At 30.1% G+C, this 25,783-nt stretch overlaps 1 protein-coding gene and 1 long non-coding RNA gene across 2 annotated transcripts in view; both read left to right on the top strand.

Annotated features, from left to right (window-relative positions):
- The window catches only part of LOC111704949 (syntaxin-1A-like), a 35,701-nt gene extending 11,381 nt beyond the window's left edge, over nt 1-24,320 (top strand). Inside the window, 4 exon segments of the mRNA XM_023477349.1 lie at nt 787-927; nt 7,646-7,756; nt 22,494-22,570; nt 22,836-24,320. Coding sequence (XP_023333117.1) covers nt 787-927; nt 7,646-7,756; nt 22,494-22,570; nt 22,836-22,842 — 336 coding nt within the window. The 3' untranslated portion in view covers nt 22,843-24,320.
- On the top strand, nt 12,841-15,267 carry LOC111704950 (uncharacterized). Its single transcript, XR_002765911.1, has 2 exons — nt 12,841-13,654; nt 14,395-15,267. It is a non-coding gene; the product is annotated as an uncharacterized LOC111704950 (long non-coding RNA).
- Nucleotides 24,321-25,783: the final 1,463 nt, after the last annotated feature.

The raw sequence follows: 25,783 nt of genomic DNA, 5'->3' as shown, positions 1-25,783 counted from the left end.
CAATCAATTTATAAATCAACAAATCAAAACTATAGGATTTTGAATCATTTTATCCATTCTTGTGTCCAAGAAATTATTGGCAATATTCAAATGTTATGCTTATCTATTATTTGTAGGGTAGGTAATAGTGTTTTATTGAAATATATTTGAAATTTAAGTCATAAATCATGTTTTAAATTTCTAAATCTAGAAGTGGTCTATTTGTGTCAAGTACATTGTATAATTCTGAATTTTAAACTTGTTCAGGAAATTTTCAAATTTATTTTGGGTGATTTGCAAAATTAAATTTGCAAAATTAAATTTGCAAAATTAAAGCCTCAAAATAAAAAAAATGGCTTTTACTATTTTCTGAGTTAATCATATTTTGTATTTTAATATTATTTCAAAACCATGTCTGGAGAGGAAATTGTTATTCAATTGCAGTAGAATTCTTGACAAATTAAATGAATAAAAAGGAATATAAATCTGACTAGAACTATAGTCCCGATAGTTAGAACTGAGTGTCCTAGAAGATGAATCATAAATGATCTCTGCAGCAAAGACAACAAGACCATGTTAAATTGTCCAATCAGAAAGGACATTGTTGTTTCTTGGACAAACTTCAGAAATTTTAACCCAACAGATGTCAAGAATTGTGTATCCATTTTTTTTTAACTTTTATTCAGCCTTATATCACTTAAAAATAAATTTTGAATTTGATAAAAGCATCAATTTTTATTTAAAATGAGGGGTTAAATGTGAAGAATGAATTTTTTTGACTTTAACTTTAACTAAACTAATATTTAGGGTATTATTATGGACACTGCTGCTGCCCGTCAAACCCTAGCAGATATAGAGGCTCGGCATGCGGATATTATTAAACTTGAAACTAGTATCAAGGAGCTACATGATATGTTTATGGATATGGCAATGCTAGTAGAGAGTCAGGTATCATATAATTCATCGACTTACTTTTCTAATCCTTCTTCTAGCTGTTTTTAAGGAATAGCAGGGGTATATATATTCTTTAGAAATACTCCCCCCCGCTCCCCCTCTTGAACAATCATTCAGTTCAGAAAGTTTAAGGTTATTTTGCTGAATTATGAATAATAAATGTATTTTTTCCAATTTATTCCTTCAGAAAGGAAATTGTTTTTCTGACCAATTTAATCAGTTAAAACACACAAAGAAAAACTTGTGAAAATAGGGGGGAAACTTCACAGTTTATATCCAACTTTTCATTGTTTTTCCTTAAGTCTCCAAAGATCATCTCCCTCATTTCTGGGAAGGAAGGGCAGATGATCTTCAAAATGTATACCCCTGTTATTCATCCTTTCATTTTGATCAAACTTCTCATCTGATTTTCAATGAGCAGTATATAAATAAGAGGGGGTTGAGTATTTTACATTCAACATTGATGTATCAGGACAGCTCAGAAACTGATAAAATTGTAAACAAAGAACTATTAGTAATTAAAGATTGTTTGGTAATGTTGCAATGATACTAGCTGACCTAAGACATTTAACAGTAAAATGCAAACAACTACTATTCATAGATCTCTCTAGATTTGCTCCAATTGTTTGATTGTAAGGTTATGATTGAAATTGCGAGTAGCAATAGAACTACTGAGTGAGTAATGGAGTTTAAATTAATGATGTTAAAGGACAGTTCAAGAATAAGTTGGGTACTAACAATAACTTTGTATAAAATAACTTTGGGTACCTAGGTTGGAACTTTTGTGTGGAGTATAATTAAATTTAAATGCTTGATCTAGATATCCAAAATAGGCACTTTTAATATCAAGTTAAACTCTCAATTTAAGTTATCCCTGCAGGGTAGGACCACCACAGAATGTCAAAGAGGAATATCATTAATCCGGAGACGCAAGGATTCAAAACATAAAAGTTCTGACTCATGGGCAAATAATCGTTTGCTGAAAACTCTGATATCATTTCTACAGCTGTCCTAAGGTGTCACAATAGTAATATATTGAAGCAATACATATCCCTATCTCGTCAGTTCTATTACTTCTTGGGAAATTGTATTGTTGTTGTATTATCTATTCATTCATTCATTAATTTTTTCTCCTGAGGAGAATATATATTTTGCTTCATTGTTGTTTTTATTCACATATAGTCAGTATAGCATTTTCTCTAGACTTTCTTACCAAATATGTTGTTTTTGACTGAATTTGAAAATAAATGGTGTTCTGGCAATTAATTTAACTTTGGGAAAAAGTATTATTAAGATGATGAGGAACGTATTTTCAAGTTCCCTCCCAAAAAGTGGGGTAATTTTTACAGAAATAAACTCCCCTATTATTTATTATTTACATTTTTTGTGTTGGGTTTCTCTGTAGGACACTAATTAGAACAAGATAAAGCATTCAGGGTTTATAGTAATCCCCATGGTGAGCAAATAGAGAGCCAACTGTTCATGTTGGTCAAACAAAACTTAAGCCCAGCTTTGTTTACAAAATATTTCTTTCCAAAAGGCAAGGGCGTATATTTTGCTGTTCCCCCCCCCCCTTCCCCACCTGCCAAAAATATGAGCTTTCTTTGGGTTTGGGGGAAAAGTTAAAAGAATAAAGGAAGGGAAAGGGAAAAGGGATGGGAAGGGGAAAAGGAAAGGCAAGGGGAAAAGGAAAGGCAAGGGGAAAAGGGAAAGGAAGGAAAAAGAGATGGGAAAGGTAAGAGAAAAGGTAAGAGAAAAGGAAAGAAAAATGGGAAGAGAAAAGGAAAGAGAAAAGGAAAGAGAAAAGGAAAGAGAAAAGGAAAGAGAAAAGGAAAGAGGAAAGAGGAAAGGAAAGAGAAAAGGAAAGAGAAAAGGAAAAAGAAAAGGAAAAAGAAAAGGAAAAAGAAAAGGAAAGAGAAAATGGAAGAGAAAAGGGAAGAGAACAAGGGATATAGTGAAGGGTAAAGGGGAAGAGGGAAGGGAAAAAGGGAAATAGAGAAGGTGGAAAGGGAAAGAGATGATTTTCATCATCACAAAAAAAATTAACTAATAACAGTATCAGAAATGCTTTAAAAAAAATCTTAGAGGGGACTTTAAAGTTAACCTTTGTGGGGCACCTAAACACTACATTATACTACTAAAATCCCAAAATTTTCTTTGAAAGGGGGGCTCTGCTACCACTTCAAAGTTTGTGTGGGCTGCTGAAACTTGTTTTTAAGTTGTGGATTTGGGGAAAAAATATGATTTTAAAAGGGCCCGTAAGAATATAAGTCTCAGAACTAGTATACAACCCTGAATGTTTAAGTTTATTTACCTGTGTGGTGAAGCTAACAATTCTTGAATTTTCCTACTTACCTTTCATCATAAATAAATTTTGTTTAAGTATTCAAAAAAGTTAATTTTTTTTATGGGTTAATAAAGTTTTTTATGTTTTAAATAAAAATTGAAGGAAACTAGTACTTATATTCCGGAGTGAAAAGCAAGATTAATCAACTTCTTTGTTAAGTAACAAAGAAATTTAATTAAATTCTTAATAAAAAACCTTGCACAGATCCTCATCATTGATCTTAGATGATTTTACTTTTATCATGGGCAACATTAAAATAAAACTACTCGAAAACAAAACAAAAATTAAGCAATAAATAAACAAAATTGCTTTTAAGTTTTTATATTTAAATTATACCATCATCATCATTATATATATATTTAGTGGTTGTATACATCCAAAGAAAGTTTTCCTAAGTTTTGACAAATTTGCACCATTCTGTGAAAAATGTTATATGATAAACTGACAGATGAAAGCCAAGGATCTTTGGATATAAAAATTCTTTTAAACATTGTATTTGTCTCCCACCATTGATGTTAAACTCAATTTCATATCATTTAATATCGACATACCAATTCATTATCATCATTTTTTTATCATAAATTTGCTTTTATTATGTGTACTAAACCTAGTTATTTCCATGTAGACTCAATGTTATGTGTGCAGGTAATTCACTGAATTCTGTAAGGGCATATGTTTAAATATGGGTATATATTTTATCATGTAGATATTAAAGCAAAAAAAACAATGAACAGGGATTGTCTGAATATGACTCAAAGAACGATCATATTTGTTCTAAAGTGCTAATATTAATAACAAATAATTTTTACCTGAAATTGTAATATATACCTTTATTTATTTTATATACCTCTGGATTTCTGAAATGAGAAATAAACCATACTCTACCTTCAGGACGGAACAAGTAGATTTAGCTTCAGTAGAGAACAAAATAAAAATTCTACAAATTTGTAACTCAAGATGCAATGTTAATGTTATTACCGCCCTTTGCCTAACATTACTGAGCTATGAAATCAATTCAATGAGACAATTAAGTAAAAAACTAACATAACTTCCCTATTCAAGTAATTTATTATTATGTCATTTAAATTCATGACTGATAAATGCTGCATCTTTCTTTCTTTGAATAAGCTTAAACTTGTAAGAGTGTATTTTTCACTTACATTTGCTTGGGTTTTCTTACTTTGAAGTTTTGTTGACCAAAGTAGTCTAAGGAACCACCTGCTTGAGTTAATTTTCCTAATTTCCCATAAAAAAAATATTCTTAATTTCTTCAGCCTTTTAATCAAGCAATTCTTTTATGCTGGAACTTTTTGGTAGTATAGTTTTTTTACACAGTCATTATCATTTTATTAGTTTTGCAGGGTTGTAAAAATATGACAAGCAGATATTTCTAATGCTAAATATTTTGTATTCGCGTTTTTTACTTCTCTTTGATATATAACAATTGAGAAAAGCTACTCCTTTGTTTTGGCAAATCATGTAATTCAATCTTAGTTTAATGATTCAAAGTTTATAATACTACAGAAGTATTCCCCTCCTCCTATTTTATTTCTCTCATGTATTATTTATAACAACCTCTCCGTAGTGAGAGGTAATCATTGAATACAATTTATAGTGAAATAATATAAAGAAAAAGAAAAACACTCGAAACAAAAGTAAAAAGAAGTATTTTTTGTTATTTTATTGAATATATCATTTAAAAACTGCACCAACATTTGTTTTGTTTATTCATTAATGCATGATCTAAGAAGTACTTGTCAAGTAGAAAATTAAATAAAACGTGCAAGATTTAAAATTTAAAAATTTCAGTATTTTGGTTTAATATAAATTATTTTGTTGTTGTGTATAATTCCCATATTGTTTCTAAAATGGGGTGTGTACTGTTTTTAACTTGATTTAAATAAGATCAACACATTTTATAAATTCTACATTTCTACATTGCGCCTTTTATATTCTTAAAGAATCTTGAATGTAATTTTAATTGAAATATGCTTTTTTAGATAATTAAAACTTCTTAACCCTATTCCCGCTGGGGGTCAAATTGACCCCCCCCCTGTTTTTTTTTTTACATAACTCAAAAAGTATTGGTCTGAGGCTGTTGAAATTTTCTGACTTTTCTTACATACCCAAAGCCCTCCCTTTAGGCCTAAAACCGGGCTTTAATGCTAACTGCCTGAGTCCTCAGGCACACTGCCTGAATGACTGCTTTTGCCTGTAGCAAACTAAATCTTTGTTTTGACCCACTTTCACTTGTCAGATTTTGATAAAATTTAGCTTTTTGGAAAGCCTATGACATAAGGAAACGGATCGTCCAAGTTTTGCGAAAAAAAAATTGCACATTTTTTGCAAACAACCTGTCAAAGAAAATTTGCACATTTTTAGTTTTTCTTGATTAAAAATCAGGTTATTTAAAATTTTGCAAAAATTTTAAATAACCTGATTTGGCATGGTCAAGGGCTTTTCAAAAATGTATAATTTGTCATTTTTTGGACAATTCTTTTTTTTGCAAACATTTTTACTATAAAACTGGATTTTGCGATAAAAAATTCAATTTTTGCAAATTTGCAAATTTTTTTGCAGATTCTAAAAGTAGAGCACAAGAGCTTTCTAATGATGTATCATTTGTCATATTTGGACATAAAACATGGGATTTAGAGGGGGGTCAAATTGACCCCCCCCCCCAGCATTTCCTGGTTTTCAAGTACCCCAGCGGGGATAGGGTTAATCTGTCCTTAATGAACTTTTAAATATATAAAAAAAAATTGTGTGGTTTCGGTTGTTGACACATTTTGACTTACACATTTAAAGTTTTATATTGCAACTGCAATACCAGACAAAATCAGAAAAACTTTATTCATTAGACTTTTATTGTAGTTTGTTAATGGTTTGTATTTAAAATTACACGGATTGAAAAAAGCATGTTGGTATTTTTTTACATTTCTGAACTCAAATATTGTTTTTGGATATTACTAGTAATTATTAAACTATTTTTTGTTCAATACATTTTATCCTTATGTCTGGTAGCTATCATGTAGGGTTATGTTTCATCTATTTAAAAAATGGTTTAAGCAAAATAATCCATAGCTTTAACTATGTAGTTCAAATAGATTGTGAGTGTTCCATTATCATTGGACAGTAAGAAAGACTCCCACCCGAGATTTAATAGAAATTAATGGAATTTAGAAAATAAATTAGCTTGTTGAAAAATTCTTATCTGTGAAATGTCCATTGTTCAAATTATGCATTGTCCTGTATAAAAAAATAACCCTTCAACCATGAATTTCCCAAACATCATAGTTTTAGTGAATAATCTATTATTATGCCGCTTTTTATAAAATGTATTTTTTGTTTAAATATGCACTGGAAAAAGGATAGAGACATAATTGGCTAAGGCATGACTTCTTGTCACTAAATCAAAAAATTTGTTTTATATGGCCGCCTATTAATCTGTTTTCCTCTTACAATTGAAGTATCAATTTTTTTAGTTTTGTTTGTTGTCAAAAATATTTTCTCCACAAGGTTGTGTTGTCTATTGGTTGAATAATGATTATGTAAATAGGTTTATAAATGAGATTTCTAATCTGACAAGAGATCCTCAGTTTAGTTTTGCAGATTTTTTCACGGGTGTATATTTTCCTAAAAAATCATCCCCTCCCCTTTTTAGAAAATCAATTTTTCCCTAGAAGTTATTTTTAGGAGTTTCTTTTGGGGGGGAAATCAATAAATGACTTTTTGGGTAAAAACTATCAAAAAGAATAAAAATACATTTTCATTTTTTTCACCAATTCTTCAAAAATATACACCCCTGGATCATTTTATAATTAGAAAACTAAGTTAGTAGTGACTATTTTCCAGAGCACTCCCTTCCAAAGGTGGTACTTCGCTAATCATGAGGGGTTAATTCTTGTGTTCTCAACCCCTCATGAAGTCTTGAATTATTTAGATCTAAAAAAAGAAGTACCGTAAGGAAATTGATTTTTGATTTAAGGCCATATGTAAAATTACAAAATCCTGCTTTAAGTTTGAACTAAGTTTCGGCACTTAATGTTTACATTTTGCATGCAATAAGCACTAAAAAAAATACTTTGGAGCAGAAAAAGGACTCTCTGGAAAATATTTAGCCCTAACCCACAATACAGTAGTGGTATCTTCTAGAACTACATCCATGACATGTAGTTCTGTCTTGAACCAGTGCTTAGGATTAGGATCTGGATTTGATGGATCTGCAACATTTTAGCTTTCTAGATCTGGATCTGAATCAAAATTAAATAGATCCTGAGCACTGTCAAACTTAGAACTTAAAAAATAAGCTTGGTTTGAAGAATCTTTTATTTATCAATGGTAAATTTGAATGGATTTGTCTAGGGGGAGATGATAGATCGGATAGAATATCATGTTGAACATGCGGTAGACTATGTCCAGACAGCAACACAGGACACTAAGAAGGCCCTGAAATATCAGTCCAAGGCCAGACGGGTAAGTTGACATAAATTAATCACATAATAATAATTATTAATATTGAAATGTGAAGTGAAAAGTCCTTCAACATGTTGACTTTGACACAAATTGTGACAAGGCATTAAACAATTTTTTTTTAACAATATGTTAAATTTTTCTTTTTGGCATTGGGTATTGATCGTTATTTACTACATTCTGTAAATGTTAATTTATCATATATTCCTAAAATTATATGGGACACTCTGTAAGCAAAATTTTAAATCTATTTTGACAAGATTAATTTGATATATTATCTAGAAATCAGTGTAATAATGGAGATTTCTTTGTATTCTCTAACAAAGATATTTCCAGTATTACATTGTTCTCCCCCACAGATTATCATATTTTTTTGGGAATGTTAGCTTTTCAGACTCTAGTGGTCCAGAGTATAAGAACTATTTATTTTTTAATAATCATTATCTTTCTATTTGAGGGGAATATGATATTATTCCAGGATTAATATATTTAGTCAGATTTTTCCTTTATTTTTCCTACCTTTCAAAATTATTAGAAGAATTTCACATTCCTATGGTATTAGGGGTGGGGGTGGGGGGGAATTTTGAGATACTAGAAATATTTTTCTGGAAAATATATTCCCCTTGGGTATTGGTATGGCTGCATACTCCCAGGAGAAGAATATCAATTCAAACCTAGATATTGGAAAATAGAAAATATTATATTATATGTTTCATGTTCTAGTCTGTCCATTCCCCTCCCTCAATTATACCTAGGAATTGATCATAAAGGGAGCGTTTAGCTATTCAAAAATACAAATTCCTTTATTGATGGGATTCAAAATAAAAGCCAGTGGTGACACTTAAGTTAATGATGTCCATGAGGGCCTGATAGTGCAATCTTCATGTTTTCTTATTTTAAGATCTAAAGACTTCAGTTTGGATAGCCCTGAGTCTAATGAATGATAAATATGTATTTTATTTGCAAAAAAATTGGGTCTTCTGGCTAGTACAAAAAATAATGAATTCAGCCTTCAGAAATATTTTTGAGCAATGTTATTGTTTCAGTCAGTTGGACTTCTGAAATTATACAAAAATGTTGGCATTATGTACATTGAATAACTCCAAAAGTTTAAGAGATTAAACTGTTAAGTTCATGGGTGGCTTAAGCAGGATAGATATTTGTACCTCTGATCTAAATTTGAACTGTGTTTAGGGTCCTTGTATTACAAAATCAGAACAACATGCGTCCAAAGACACACTTTCCATTCCAGCCCAAACTATACTTTTCAACTTGCCAAAAATGCACTCCTTGGAATTTAAAACGGTGGGTTCCAATGGGGGGTATTTATTTTACGAAAAATTATGTAATTTTTTTATTGGGGAAAGGAAATGTTATGGAGGGTATAGTAAATGAATTTTTGGTAAAATGTCACAAAAACTTACAAGTCGAAGTCCTAATTCATTAAAATTAATTCTTCAAAATATATACCCCTGTTTCTATCTGGGTATTGCCTGCCTTGAGAGTGAAACTAATATTGTTCAAACCTTCATAACTATTGAGAAATATTAACTTCAACCCTGCATGGTGTGATCTAACTTTGAGACTTGCAGTTTAGATAGGGGTGTATATTTTCTTCAAAAATGTTCTTTTTTCCCCTCTTTGGGAGAAATTTTTTCCCCAGGAGGTTAGGGTTTTTTTTTCTAAATTTGGAAAAATAATGATGTTTTGCGGAAAAGTATGAAAAAGGATGAAAAACTTACCTTCCCCCCCCCCCAGCCCAGGGGGGGGAATTCTTAAAAATATACACCCATGAGTTTTGAGAGTAATAGAGAGTATCAGCCTGATTTTTTAAATTCTAAAATTTGTGCAAGGCATTTTGGTTGAATTAAAGGAACTGTAGGCGTAATTTTTAGTTCCCCTTGCTCAGTTATATTTGTTTCTTTTACTGATGAGCCATATGATGTTTAATTCATTGTTAATCATGCAAACCTTTTAAGCAGTGCTTAGGATCCATTTAATTTTGATGGGGATCCGGATCTTGGATCCACACTGGAATAAATTGGATCTGGATCCAGGTCATTTCTTTAAGATTTACTGAATTTTTTGTAACAAAAAATGATTTTCAATTTTTTTTTCGCTTATATTTATCCTAAAACCATTCAAAAATGAGGGAATTTTATATAATCATCTTTTTTCAAAAGTTCAGATTTGGGTTTTAGGAGTAAAAATTTTTTTTTTTGCATTTTTTTTGATATTTTACCCCTTGGATCCGGACCCGAGGATTCGCATATTTTTGCGGATCTGGATTCGGATCCAGGAAGCCAAAATCTTGCGGATCTAACGGATCCGGATCCTAAGAACTGCTTTTAAGGGTACCGTTGTAAATAAGATATGCCATTATTTTTTCTATTGAGGGTCACTTGAAATTACGTCTACAGTTCCTTTTTATGCTAAAGGGTGTCTTACATATTATTTATTTAATTTGTGTATAACAATTGCTAAATCATAAATGTTAATTAAATTGAACCCTTTTCAATTTGAGTGATGTACACACTGTTGGGGATGTGATTTCGTTTGTTTTTAAAGACTAAGTTTTTGGACTTTTTAAAGGTTCCACACGCAAATAAAAAAAAAATTTCTGAACATTTGCTTTTTTAACACGATATAAATTCTGTGGCAGTACTTTCTTCGGATTGTATAGCATAATTAAAATGTTGACCTTGGGAGACGTTAGTTGCATGAACAAACTAAAAAACGAACCAAAAACCAACTTAATGGATAACCTTTAATCCCAACTACTTAATCCGATTATCCACTATAGTAACTTTTCATTTTAGTCTTTAATCCACTCTTTTTTCTCTCTTTGGATATCCGTACATTGTTTTCTCCAATGAGAGGGCAGGAATTTAGTTCGTAAATTGTATTGACCAATGACAGTCTTGTAAATAAATTCTATCCCATGAGAAAAATCCGCAGTTATTAACAAATAAAGAACATGTTGTCGGCCATTTTGTAAATTAATCGGTAAATAAAAATATTTATTAATACGTTTGAGATTCTGTTTTAACCAATTTTAACTAATGTATTAATAAAATAAATGGATGAGAAATCAAGTGAAGGCTCTTCCAGTCAAAAAACAAACAAATCTGGCGTTCCTAGGATCAAATTTGTTGATCTAAATATTTAATCTCGATATCCACCATTCTAAAGTTCCTAGCTATGGTTCATTTTTTCCTTTGTTCATGCAAATATCTTCTTAGTGTTAAAATGTTCAGAAAAAAAAAGATTTTTTACTTTAAAATCTTCTCAAAATTTTGTGGAATCATTCATGAGTTCAAAAACCTTAATAGTCTTGAAAAACTAACTAAATCAATTTTCCAACATTACAATATAATTGTCATAGCTAATGACTCTGTAATTCTCTTAATAACATCGACTTAAAAAAGTTTTGAATGTTATCAGTATATGGTTTCCAAATATTTCAAGATCAATTTGGTTCCTTAAAGGCATTATGGAACATTTTCCGAAACTGTAATTTTTGGAAATTAACAAAGCTAGTTGTGACATAATGATAAAAGTTTACGCGACGATTATTCCAGATTAAAATCCATTAATAAACGTGTCGTAAACATTTCCCTCTCGTCATACCTATCTCTGGTTTGTGATTCTTACAGCATCAGGAAAGGTTCCGTGTAAGGCCTTTACTGAACCAAATCAATACAGAAGAAATTGAAAACCCCAATTCAAAGCATCAAGACTCAAAAAGTATCAATCTTTGTTATAAATTATTTCTAGCATGTTTTACCAATTAAGTATTTCGGAAAAAAAATTGTAAATGTATGAAAACATTTCCGGTATACTTAATTTTCATATATTTATTTTGAAAGGTTTGTCAAATTGTGACTTTTCAGATATTTTTTTATCTTCCGCAAGACACATTTCTTGCTGTTGATTGGGTTTTTGATGGAAAGGTCACTTAACATTGACAATTCTTCAGAATTATTATTAAACATTATTTTTACACAAAATACATTTATTTTTCAAACAAAGTTAAAATGATAACGTTTAGAAATTCCATAATTTTAGTATTTTATGGAATTTTATCAAATGTGAACACATTTTCGTTATTAATTAATTTTGCATCCTTTTTTTTATTACACCTACAGTGGTCGGCGATTATATCGATACAATAAAGACGACTTTTTATTAGTAATTTGTAAGCATTTTAAAAAAAGAGAAGCTGGTAATTGACAACTTTTCTTTCTTTGTGTATCTGCTGTTTGAAACTGATGGTTGAAATCAAAATTGAAATAGAAAATCGTCTTCCTTGTATTAATATACACGAGGACTGTATATTTTAGAATAAGATATTGCTTGCGTCCTGTGTGTCCTTTGTCGTCCTAGTCCTAATAATAGTTATAGCAGTTGTTGTTTACCAAAACTTACGTCCTAGGGACAGTAGATAGTCCAGGTTTGTATTTTTTAGACATTTTTTAGAAATTATTTTTAGCATTTTTTTTAGAAATTTTTTTAAGAAATGTTTTTAAGAAATTTTTTTTAGATATTTTTTTAAATATTGATGCATACGGTGAAATGCATAAACTGTGGAATGTAAAGCAAAAGTAGTTTAAAAATTAACTTAATCAGTGAAATGTGTGTTTTTACATAAATGCTGGTGTTATTTTTGCCAATTTGAATCGAAATTTACGTTTTCCTACTCCACAATTTTATAGGTACCACTGTATATTGTTATTATTCATTTCTATAATTTTAAATTTCGTTTTACAAGCTTACGTCCTGAACACGTCGCAGAATTTAGAATAAGAATTGTTTGGGATAGACCATACAAATTTGGAATAAAATGCATGAAAATTTCTTTTAATTTTAAGTATTATTTAAATTTTTTCAGTTTTTTTTTAAATTTTAAATTTTATTTTATTTGTTTATTTTAGAAGAAAATCTGGTTAGCTGTATGTATAGGAGCTATCATTCTTATTATTACACTTACAATTATTATAGTTAAAGCATAGTTTTTGTATTATGTTTTTATGTAATTTTGTAGCATGATATTTCTAGAAGAATAGTTATACTCAGGTTTTTATCAAAGTGTTTTTGTTTCATATGCCTCTCTCAAAATTCGAAAGTTCTTTTAAAACCTTTTAATTTCTATAATTCTTTGTTTTGCATTATGAATTTTGCTATTATTTTTTATAGCTGTATTAGAGTTATAACCATAAAACTCTGGAATAGAAAGACGACAATTTAGTAAAATTATGACTTAAAATAGTCAACATGAGACAAAGCAATAGTGCAGTGTGAACAAACCAATTTTACTTAATATGTGAACTATTAAGTCACAAGTAAAACTATTTGCCTTGTAACAACATCAAATACACTTTATTATTGCCTTAATATCGTCTTCCTATTCCACAGTTTTCAGGTTATCACTATACAGTTCATAAAGTTTTTGGCAAATAGTATAATCCTGACTAAAAAAGATGAAAATAATTGTTTAAGCTGAAAAGCATTGTTATCTTTGCATAGAGGTTACTTGAAATTCCCCGTACACTCCCTTTAATAACATTTCTAAGGTTTCACCTTGCCTCCTTTCAACCTACGATATGTAACTATTCTTCTAGAAAGCAACAGTGGTCCCCGTTTACATCAATACAATGAAGACGATTTTTCTGTTAAAGTTCAGATTTTTAACAAGTTTTTCAAACTACAAGTTTACAAGTTAACAAAGAGAAGATGTAGCTTCTCATTTCTCCGTTTGGTAAAAATCGAAATTGAAATAAAAAATCATATTGTATTGATATATACGACGACGACTGGAAACAACCCCAGTGTCCACTCCTTTTATTACAAACAAACTGTTTTCTGTATTATTCTTGGATCCGGTTCAATCTAACAGTTGAGGTAGTTTTTAATGCATATTTGATCGATGATAGGAATCAAAATTTGATTATTTTGATTTTTTTATTTGTTAGGATTAAAAATAATCCAATTCCGTTTTATAATATGAATTGTAATTTGAACAGTTGTGTTTATGACTAACCTAATTATTTTCATTCCATTTATTTTAACTGTTTTCAATGTCAGACTTTGCTGAAGAAAAAACGGATTTACATTCTTCAAGGAGTGCAATTTCAAGTGACCCATACAAGCAAAGACGGAAACGTCTTATTCACATTGGTTCCCTTAAAAGTTTTGCTTGTTTAAGTATGAATTAGTTACAGGGTGTCCCACGAAACATGACAGTTGTTTAATAGTTTAGAATGTCTTCTTCCATAATTTGTTAAATTGTTTAATACTATAAAGACAACAATAAAAATATCATATGTGATCGAGTCATATTATAGTAAAATTAATTTCAAAGTAAAATATAAGAGCAAAAGATTTTTTAAACAAAATAAACTGCAAACAGCCTTTAATATCTAATACAGTGTATGGAAGACGACATTAAAAACTATTTACCAAGTGTCATGTTTTGTGGGTCACACTGCTGAGGATTTTGAAAACTTATTATTTATATTTGTGGATTTTCTATAAAAGTGACTTTGTAGCGAGGATCCCTTTAAATTCCGCTTTTAGTACCTTTAAAGGTCTCTAGGTGGAAATTTAGTGCCTGAACCGCGAGTATACAATCTTTTTTAAAGGTACTAAATGTACACTAAGTGAACAATCTTTTTTGGGTCGATTTTCCATTTTTTATTTCTTTAGAATGATTCAACAAGATAGAACAGTTTAATAAAATCAAACTTAAAGAGAATACAGTTGCGAACTGTTGGAGGTTTTATTGAAAGTTTTTTTTTAAAAGCAAACCAAACTTGGAAGTTAATTTTCAACCAGAAAAAGTCGATATCTACGTTATCATCTTTGCTTGGACAGCGGTTTAAAAGCGGTTTAAAAGGTACCAAAGTAAATCGTACATTCCATTCTAACAAATTTGAAGTTAATATGAAGTTAGGGTTCCAGCTCCATTCCCAATTTGATTTTATTAAAATAACTTATTTTATGTTAAATTTTGAACTTATTATTTAACTTTTGCACATATAAGCATGCATATAAAATTAGCACAGAATTATTCGCACAACATGTATTTGCTAGTCACAAAATTTATTTTATTATGTATAAATGTTATTTTATACAAAAAATGTAGTGTGGATATTTTTAACAAATGATATCGAGATGAGGTTTCCTATAATTTTATTGGATTTCAATGCCCCCCCCCCCCTCCCCCACGATATACTACAGTGATAGGCAATCAAATCAATATAATAAAGACGACTTTTTATTTAAGCTTAAATGTGAACAAGCTTGTTTCGAAGTAAATACAGAGAAGGTTTTATATATCCATGCTTTTGTGTATGCTTTTTAAAGGCTGGATATAAATCAATATTCCAATCGAAAATCGTCTTCATTATCTTTATGTGATTGCCTATCACCGTATCTTTTATATAATTTTTATTAGGAGTATTTTTTTATTTGATTTTTTCAAAACTATATTTGAACGCTTTGAGAAATTGAGGTTATCATAAACTACAGTTTTTAAGTCAAATTCTGATTTTCTTGTTAGATAAAATTTATTATTAAACAAAACTAACTTTAAACCAGCGTAATTGAAACGATTTTATTCAGTATTTTTGTTTCAAAAGTTGGTAGCTCTATCAAATGAGTAAGATAACTAATTTTTTTGATTTTTTATAAATTTTGAGCACTACTTTTTTACTACATTTATACTTTTTTAATTTCTACAAACACTGTATTACGTTCGACTATCAGTGTTAGAAATCGATATTTTAATAATAATTTTTAAAAATTTTGAAAAACATAGCTTGATTTACTTAATTAAGAATATTATTAAAACATCTGATAGGACAACAAAAATATTTCTAAAATGTAAAAATACAGATTTATTAAATTTATTTATTTATTGTTGCATGTTGACAAATATACTCAATGTTTAATTTATTTTTATTTTTTATTTATTTACATATTTACATATTTATCTTAGTTGTGTATTTAGAAACATTCGTCGTCGTATGTATCAATATAATCAAGACGACTTTTGGTTTCAATTTTTGATTTCTACACAGCATGGTTACACGTAAACATGGAAGCAAAGATAAGTGGTCAATTAACAGCTTCTCTTTGATTACTTTTAAACTTGTACATTGAAATAACCTTGTTAGAAATCAAAACTTTTCTATATAAAAGTCGTCTTTATTGTATTGATATAAACGCCGGCTACTAAGATATTACTTTGTTGATACGAACTGAGTCGTTATGCCACTCTCCTAAAAAAAATATATATATTAAATTCCAACAAAAAAATGGAATGTTTTTATCTGTTCGTTTAAATTTACTTCAAACTTCAAAGGGTTTAAAATGTTTTAAAGTTTTAAACATCTGAAATTGTTTAATATTTTCAAATTTGCATTTAATAAAAAAATAAAGTTACGCAAAGGAATGAAGGGATTTGCCTTTCGGATTACCTAACTAATCAGAAAAAAAGCTATTTCATTGATCAACTATAAAGCTGATTGATGAAAAAATACAAATGAGGGATCAACAATACAGCTGATTGATCCAAAATACAGCGAAGGGATCAATTACACAACTGACTGATCAACTATGTAGACAATAATCAAATATACAGCTGATAAATGAATTACAGAGCTGATTAATCAATTGTACAGCTGAGAAATCAATTACACAGCTGAAAAATCAATTATATAGCTAATTAATCACTTGTACAGCTGATAAATGATAAATTGATTGAAACTTGATTGCTGAAATTGCAGAAGAAGATATTGATGGTGATCTGTGCTTCTGTGTGTGGTGTGCTGGGCTGCTATATTGCTGCAAGATATCTCGGCATTGTCTAATGTAAAAACCTGAACGCGACATTTGTAGAAAGTAGCTGCAGTCTTAGAGATCGGCGCGTTCGGCGTTTTTCATTTCGTTCGTTTATTCGATCGTTTAGTAAAAACAAAGCTCGGTTTTATCCAAAGTTTGTTCAATAAAATCTTACGTTCACTAAAAAACTTAATATCGGTTTTATAAGTTTGCTAAAAAAAATCGTTCGTTTAGTTATGGAAAAATTCGTTCCTTCAGCTCGTTTGAATGAATTTAAATCGCTTGTTTTTTTCGATAGTTTTTTATTTGTCCGTCGTTCGTTTTTTCTGAACGATGCCATCGTTTACAGAATATTACGTCCGTTCGTTAAAATTTCAAACGTTCACAAACAACAGTGCCCATCTCTAACTGCAGCATTGTTGAGCACGTTGTTCTGCAACTATTTCCATATTATCTAATGTAGTCACTAGTAGGAAGTTAAATTTAGGCGTTGAAATCCTTGTAACATCGTTGTCTAAATTCTATGAATTTTGAGTCTGTCACCAGCAAAAAAATTGTAAATGTCTCAGAAACAGTTCTGTTCTTGAATTCCTTCCCATTTAAACTTTTATAAAAAAATGTTTCAAGGATCTCTTTAAGTCTAAAACAGTAGTTATTAAAAATATTTTTTTTTTCTAAATTCTCTATTTTTTATAATTCTAAGTTTTAGTACAATGGTCGGCGTTTATGTTATGCAATTAAGACGACTTTTTTATTTAAGCGTTGATTTCTAATAATCTTTTGGTAGATTACAAAGTTTACAAAAAGAGTCTGTTAACTGACTGTTTGTTAGTGTGCTTCTATCCTTGTGCTGTTAAAAAGCTTGGAATATATCATTATTAAAATGCAAAGTCGTCTCTACTGTATTGATATATACGACGATGACGACTGTATGATATCAGTTCATCTTAGAAATTAGTAGTTTAGTAACATAGTTATTAGTCTTGCAAAGCTTGCAGTTAGAATTTAGGTTTTTAGGTCAGTATTGGCGCTACAAGAGGTTTTTTGGGAGGCGGGATTTAAACACAGGCGGGGGGGGGGGGGATTTGGTTAAAGTTGCCTCTCCTCCCACGATGGGGTTTTGTTGCACAGGAAGCCAATATCATCCGATATCTTCGATACTTGCACTAGTCACTCATGGAGTGGACCCAAAGATAATATATATATAGATATGCAGGCAGGTATAAATTTAGAGGTCTTGAGAAAATTTGCAAACAGCACCATCTCTGTCGTACGCATGGCATTTTATCCTCTGGATTGTTGCTAATTTATCACTTTGTTTATGCGTGATAACACTAAATGCGTACTATAGTATCAACAATGTATACTGTATAATGTATTGTACAAATTAATCAATGCAAATAAAACTGAGGTAGGAATTTGACTAGACAAAGTTTAAATGTGCAAGTTGTACTGAATGGCATACGTAAATTAACGCAATTTAAATAAAAATTATGACTATAAAAGTACATCGAGTCTAGGACAAATTACAACTGATCTGATCATAACATAAGCAAAACGCATACTGTATGTTTGTGTTACCTTGAAATTTAATTTTATTGGTCAAACAGGTCCAGATAGCAACACTTGAACTATACAGGATGCAATACGCGTACTGTATGTTTATATAACACAAATGCGTATTTCCTACAGATAGCAGCAAGGGGAGAAAGGAATATAGAAAGTAATCAATTTGCTATAGATGTCTCTCCTTGCACATTTTCTCAGAGGTTCAAAAATTAGTTGTCTGCTACAAGCAATTTAGGAAGGAGGTTTCTACCTGCCTGCATATCTATATATATATTATCTTTGAGTGGACCATTTCAACACAATGTTAAACATAAAAAGCAATTTCCATTTTCCGATATTTATATATGTATAAAATCAAATTAAAATTTTATGTCTGGAGTAAATATTAATTAATGAGTTAAAAGGAAGACGACATTCAAGAGTAAATGACCTTTTTTGCCTTTACCCCCTTTAAAATACATTTAAGAATTAAATGCGTAATTAATATATGTCAACTAATAATTTTTAATGGTTTAACATTACTTTTTATGTCAACATTGTATTAAAATGATTAAAACTTAAGGATCGAGTCCGCCCCATGCAAAAAACTGCATGGAATAAAAAATATTTATATTTTTCATTTATAAAAAAATCGATTAGTTCTTCATTTTTTGTTTGAACATGAATTCAGGTTAACTTATAAATTTTTATAAATTTTTTGACTTTTGTTTTGATACTTATATTGCAATTTACATTAAACAAAAATTTTGGAAAAAATAATCTGTAATTATTTTGTTATTTTTATACAGATAAACCCTAATAATCTATACATCGAAAGAATTTATCAAATGTCGTCTTGACAATTTTTCTATCGGTTTTATACTCTTTTACTTAAATCTCAGTATATTCGAAAATAAATAAATAGCCATGGAAATGCGCGAATAGTGTTAAAGAGTTCCATATAATCATTTAATTAAAAAACTTAATATCTCCAACATTCCATTATCAGAAAGTAAAGATCATACGACATTTAATGAATTCTTTCGATGTATGGCTTATTTCGGGTTAAACTGTATGTATAGTATGTTCAATCTTCACAACGCCCCCAGGATACTCTTTAAATTTTAATCTAAATTTATCTCCCGGCCCCCTGGGAGTTTGTGTTGAAAGGATTAACCAAATACAGGTTTTGTCTTTTCTGTTCTTGGTTCTAAACTTAATCTAGAGAGGGTGTCCCTCCCGGTAACCGCCAAAAAAGTTATTCGAAAAAGTTTCCGGAAAAAAGTCCTAATATTTCGCACTGAGAAAGCCCTGTGGAAAAAGTCCTTTTTTTTAAAAGAAAAACGTCCCCGGAAAACAAGTCCTATTATAGAAGAAACTGCATGAAACAAAGGATGTTTACAACCATGCAAAAAAGAGGGGTAATTGATATAAAACAACACACATGGCTATATTTGAAGTACAGATGCGTAAAAAAGTCTTTTTTTATGAAAACGTTTTTATAGACTTGATCTCATTTTCACAAAATTAAGGACTTTTTTCTTCGGATATATTTTCATGAGAACTTTATTTCCTGTGATCTTATTTCCCAAGACTTTATTGACAGCCCCCATTTTTTGGAAAAAAGTCCCAGAAATCTGGTGACATTTTTTCCGAGGACTTTAGAAAATTCAGACTTTTTTTCTAAAGTTTTTATTTCCAGGTTTTTTTTCAGAAACTTTTTACCCGGGACTTTCTTACATAGATTCTCCCTCCTTCGTTCCGCCAAACGTGATAAGTGAGAGACGATTTTAAGATTGTCTTTATGTATATATATATCCTAATAAGCATGAAAAGCTTGAACGAGGTACCACAAAAAAAACCTTTTTTTATAAAAATTTTGTCAGTAGCTAGCTAGCATAGATGCAAGACTATTTTTAAGTATTGTTTTAATTTTAAAGTGTTATCGTAGAGTAGAGAAGTTGTAAATACTTATTATTAAGCTATTTTAAACTACAGTTCCTAGGAGAAATGTAAACAAAGCTCTGTCTGAGGAGGGTGGGAGTGCAGAGCCATCATGAGCCCTGCAATCAAGATCAAAATTACCTCTGGAGCCTCCTGATCGCAGAAGCTATAATATAATATAAAATATCCACCACAAGCCTTTTTATAATATAATATATAATATAATATAAAATATCCACCACAAGCCTTTTTTCCCAAAAATCTCAACATGTTAAAAATGTCTTATTAATACATAAACGATTTACATTTAAAAGTCTACTTTAACTTAAATCAATGCCTTGAATTTGGGTTTTTTACGCTTACAAAAAGCACATATTATTCCACAAAAATGTCTTTTATTGGAGGTCAGAATGCATGACATGGAGACAAAATTGCAAAGGCTTGAAGAATTATGCGAGAGGCACGGAGATGGTTTCAAGGAGCTTGGAGGTTCAGGTGGTTCTGCCACCCTCCCTCGTCTGTCGCAAAGAGGCTTAACAAGTTTTGATATCAAAGTATTTCCCCTATTTCATAGCATTAGAGGAAATAGATTTTAAAAATTTAAATGAAAAGGTAGAACTGATCATTTTGGAAAAAAAACTTAAAGGGAGTGTTCGCAAAAAATGAAAGGGGGTATAGGCTTAATGCGATAAAAAGCGCTTTTGATCGCTAATAATCTTACATCTATCTGTTGCGTCTATAAGGAGAAAATTGTTAAAAACGACTCACACCGAAGAACGCAGCGTTCATACAAATTCGGAAAGATGCAACATTTAACTCGGATCGTAAACAAATCAATTTAATTCCAAACAAATCATTCAGATATTACAAACAGTAGTCATCGATTATTTGGCGACGCATTGGTATATAGTTAATATTTCATAATATTTTGGATTTTCCTGGAAAATATGAAAATGTCGTCTTCATTATCAAAAATCCTCGAAACAGGAATAAATGTTTTCAAAAGTAACTATCAGATCATGAAAAATACAAAATATTATGAAATATCATAGCCTATATCCTCTTTCATTTTTCGCATACACTCCCTTTAGTGAACTATTGATAAAATAGTCGTTTTGTACTAATTTAAAATTATCTCTTATTGTTTATATATTTGAATCGCATTACATCATGCATGGTATGAAAATGCAACAAGTTTAAACACAGAAATATATCTATATTTATTATATAGCATATAACATATCTATCTTCCATATATATATACTTTGCTTGTCTGTTAGTATCCAATAAACGTCAAAACGGCTCAACCGATTGGGCCCAATTTTTTTGTGGGACCTCACGTGATCCTTTAGGCAAGGTTTATGGATGACCGGGTACGTTTACAAATGAAATAGCATAATATATCTATCTACATATATACTTTGCTTTTCTGTTTCTTTGTATCCAATAAACATAAAAACGGCAGAACCGATTGGGCCCAAATTTTGTGAAACCTCTTATGAACTCAGGGAAGGTTTTTGTATGATAAAAATTTCAAAAATTTGTGTCTAAAACATTTCTTTTTGGAAAATTTAGAAAATGCGCCGAAAAATATTTTGAAATCCGCAAAGCTTTAATTGTTTGGTTTTATACTGTACTTTGCCATAATTTATTTATTCTAGTTTTCAAATATTTAGTTTTATATTTAGAAAATTTCAAATAGATTCTAGTACAATAGACGGCAGCGTAGGATTGTTGACTTAAATCCATGTCATATGGGACATTTCCGATTCACAACAGTACACGTTAAACTATTGTCAGAAATTAAAAAATTGCATTTCCTCGATTTTTATCAGAAAATTTATATTTGTCGATTGTGGCTTCCATTAAAATGATAATTATTCATGCAGAAGAGACAAAGAAAGAAGCCAGTCAGTATTTATTACTTTTTCAGAGAGAAAACGACAATATCCCTTCTTATTGTTGCTCTCTCTCATAGTTTTTAAGGGCAAAGGTGTGGATGGGGCATGCCCCTTCTTTAAATGGGAATTACGTGAACTACGTTAACAGTCTCTATAAATGGGAGGTCACTTGAACTACATGTACAGTCTCTTTAAATGGGAGGTCACTTGAACTACGTCAGCAGTCTCTTTAAATGGGAGGTCACTTGAACTACGTCAGTAGTCTCTTTAAATGGGAGATCACTTGAACTACGTCAGCAGTCTCTTTAAAAAGTCTCGGGACAGTAAGCGTAAATTCAAGTGACCCTCCATCTATCTTCCATATTTTTGATCAGATCAAGGTTTCAAGGGTACTGTTGTAAATCGTATACTACAATCGTTGTATGGAGGGTCACTTGAAATTACGCTTACAGTCCCTTTAAGGTATAATTGACATGCACATTTTTAATATTAATATGATTTAGAAAAAGCTGATGATGCTTGGCTGTTTAACCATTGTTGGTGTAATAGTTATATCTACACTGGGAAGCTATCTAAATATGTAAGTATTCAAAAAATTAATTTAAAATGAAAACGCATTCCCAACGTTTTTTTTCTGAAACATGTATGTATTGCAATTTTGTTTGAAACACAGTAACTTAATAAAAAGCAATTTTGTAATTTTGTAATGTCTGATAATCACTTTTTTGAAATTTGCTTTCTGGCTTATCTTAAGGAGTTTTAAAAATCCATAGCAAAATTGTTAGTTTTAAAAATGAATAAAGTTTTTGTCCAAAAAATTATTTTTAACTTTTATTTTTCTTTAGGTGGTAAACTGTGGCTACGTTTAGACTTCTCATAATTTCAAGCTTAGTACTTTCCCTGCTAACCAAGTTACGTAACTTACGTACAGAGAACGTAGTTTGACGTATTTGGTAAAAAAGTGAATTACAAAAATTTCCAGCCAATAAGTCAAAAATATTGATAGTGTTTGGAAAACTAACAAAAGTGGTATCTGGGACTGAAAGAAAAGAATCTTGTGAAGTCATTGAACTGTGTTGAGTTTGTTCAACCATGTATCTATAATGGCTAGTTCAAATATTTAAATTTGAACTATTGTAGTGACTAAGACCAACTAGACACAATTTTTGCTGAGTTATATTTCAACCAATGAGATTGATGAAAAGATATTTGCAGCGCTCTGATTGGTTGGAATTGTTGAAGTATAAGGGTTGTTCAAAATTTTGAACTTAGAATCATGTCCCAGATAAGTCCTTCTTTAACAATAAATTGATCAAAACTATTTGTTCAATTTCTTTGCTTGTTTATTCCGCATGAGAATTTTGTATGATAGGGAATCTTTCATTACTATTATGAACGCTTTTTCTTTACATAACACAAATATAACATACAACATTTAAAAGCAGTTTTGATTGATTTATTGTTTAACAATGGTCTTCCACACCTTTTCATTTTTATGCGTGGTCCAAAGATGTGTTAATATACCTATAACAAATTCTGTGTTATATGTCTGATCCTATTAAGTTTTTACAACATAAGATTTATCTAAAAGCAGGTTAGAACTTAAAGTTAAGTTATATTTCAGTGGTAGAGACAAACTATGCGTGTTTTAAAGTGTCAGTGAATAGGGCTGGGTAATGTTTCAGCCTTGAGCTGGGTAGTTTTTGGAAATGGCATCAACAAACAGAGAACAAATACTGTTATTGTTTGAATTAAATTGAAAAAAACTAGAACAAGCCAAGCCCTACATGTAAACTAGTGCTTTATCAGACCAAAAATAGTCTTCTTTATTATGTCCTAATAGTAATACAGAAAGTTAAAAATTTACAGTAAGAACCTAATAATTTAAGAAAGGACTGACAACTTTCAGACTCAAGTTATGACTTTAAAAAGTTCAATGAACGTAAGACACAGCGTTGTTCAGTGAAATTAGACTCATTTCATTGAGAAAATTAGATGCTATTAAAGCTATATACTTTGTAACAAGTTCAAATACACTTAATTATCACTTTAATGTTGTCTTCCTCTTCCACTGTTTAATGGTTATCACTATAGTCTACAAAAAAATTCTTTTAACATAAATTTGAAATATAAAACTTGACTTGTAAAAATCTAGTGTGAATATAATTGTGCATCATTTTTCCTTTAAAATACCAAATATTTGAGATTGACAAATGACATCAACGTGTTTAAATCTTCTGATACTCATAAAGTTTTTAACAAACTAGTTTGTTGGGATCCAATCCAATTTTGTATGCTTATTAAAGAAAGTTTGAATCCCAATAGATTAGTTTAAATCCCAATATATTGGATTAGATCCCAACAGATTAGTTTGAATCCCAATAAATTGGATTGGATTCAAACTAGTCTGTTGGGATCCAATCCAATCTATTGGGATTTAAGCTAGTCTGTTTGGATCCAATCCAATTTATTGGGATTCAAACTAATCTGTTGGGATCTAATCCAATATATTGGGATTTAAACTAATCTATTGGGATTCAAACTAATCTGTTGGGATCTAATCCAATATATTGGGATTTAAACTAATCTATTGGGATTCAAACTTTCTTTAATAAGCATACAGAGAAGGGAAAGTAAAAAATACATTTTCTTTCCTTGCCAATTTTTTAAAACTAGCTGATGGTTATTTCAATTGACTTTATTTTTAATAAACAAGTTAAGACATTCAGGAAGCGAAAATGATTTGTTTGAGAAACAAATGAACTTTTGAATTAAACCGATTTGAATATTAAATCGATTCATTGATTAAATCAATGGGTTTTGGGATTTTAGGTATGAATTTTAATTGTAAAAATATTATTGCTTTAATTTCTGCTTAATCCTCTTTTTTGGATATCCCAGCTGGGTTCTAACCAATAAGAGCTCTTTCTTTAGTAGCAGCAAAAATTACCGGTTTCTGATTGGCTGTTTAGTTTCTGTAAACAACTCTCTGATTGGTTGAATTTTAAACTCTTTCCTTATATCAAATAATAAATAAATTAATCAGCAGAATAAGCATTGATCTTGATATCCGTAATACAGGAGTTTTCAATTCTCAGGCCAGTTTTGCCTTTCTTATGAGTCAAGACTTGTTCTTCTGATCTTACCGATTAGAGATAAGAGAAAAAGATTAATCTATTTGAACTGATTTAAGTTAGTTCAGTTAATTCAAAAGTTGCAAATTTCAATATCAACTAGATAGACAAATAAATGCTATAACGAATCTGAAATTTAATAATTTGTTAAAATATTTGAAAAATATTCTAACATATTTATTGTTTCTCATTATCATGATTTTTGTATTTCACAGATTTGTATGTAAATCTAATTCTTTACAAATATATGTATTCGTTAGTATAAGTTTTTTATCTATGCAATGTTTTATGGTTAATGTTTGCATTCACAAATAATTTTTATTAAATGCACTGTAGTTGGTATCAGTATTATGTCAACATTTCTCTCAGATGTATCTTTTTTTTGTATAAGATTCATTGGTAGGCGTTTATACCAGTACACTGCTGACTAACCTTTTCTGTTTCTAACAAGTTTATATTTTGCAGAGACAAATTGTCATGAATGTAGTGATGCAAATGCTTACCACTATTTGTAAACAAAATTTAGGAAAATGTAAAAAAAAGATATTTAAAAATGACATTTATTATCATGAAAATTTTCTGATGAGTATAATATTAATCAATGAAAATTCTGTAATTGAGTAATTCTATCTACTTGTTAACTTTCTGACTGTACCCTG

The sequence above is a fragment of the Eurytemora carolleeae genome, unplaced genomic scaffold (genome assembly GCF_000591075.1).
Source record: "Eurytemora carolleeae unplaced genomic scaffold, Eaff_2.0 scaffold338, whole genome shotgun sequence".
Taxonomy (NCBI): Eukaryota; Metazoa; Arthropoda; class Copepoda; order Calanoida; family Temoridae; genus Eurytemora; species Eurytemora carolleeae.
The sequence above is the reverse complement of the archived record's forward strand: the minus strand, read 5'-3'. Positions and strand labels throughout refer to the sequence as shown.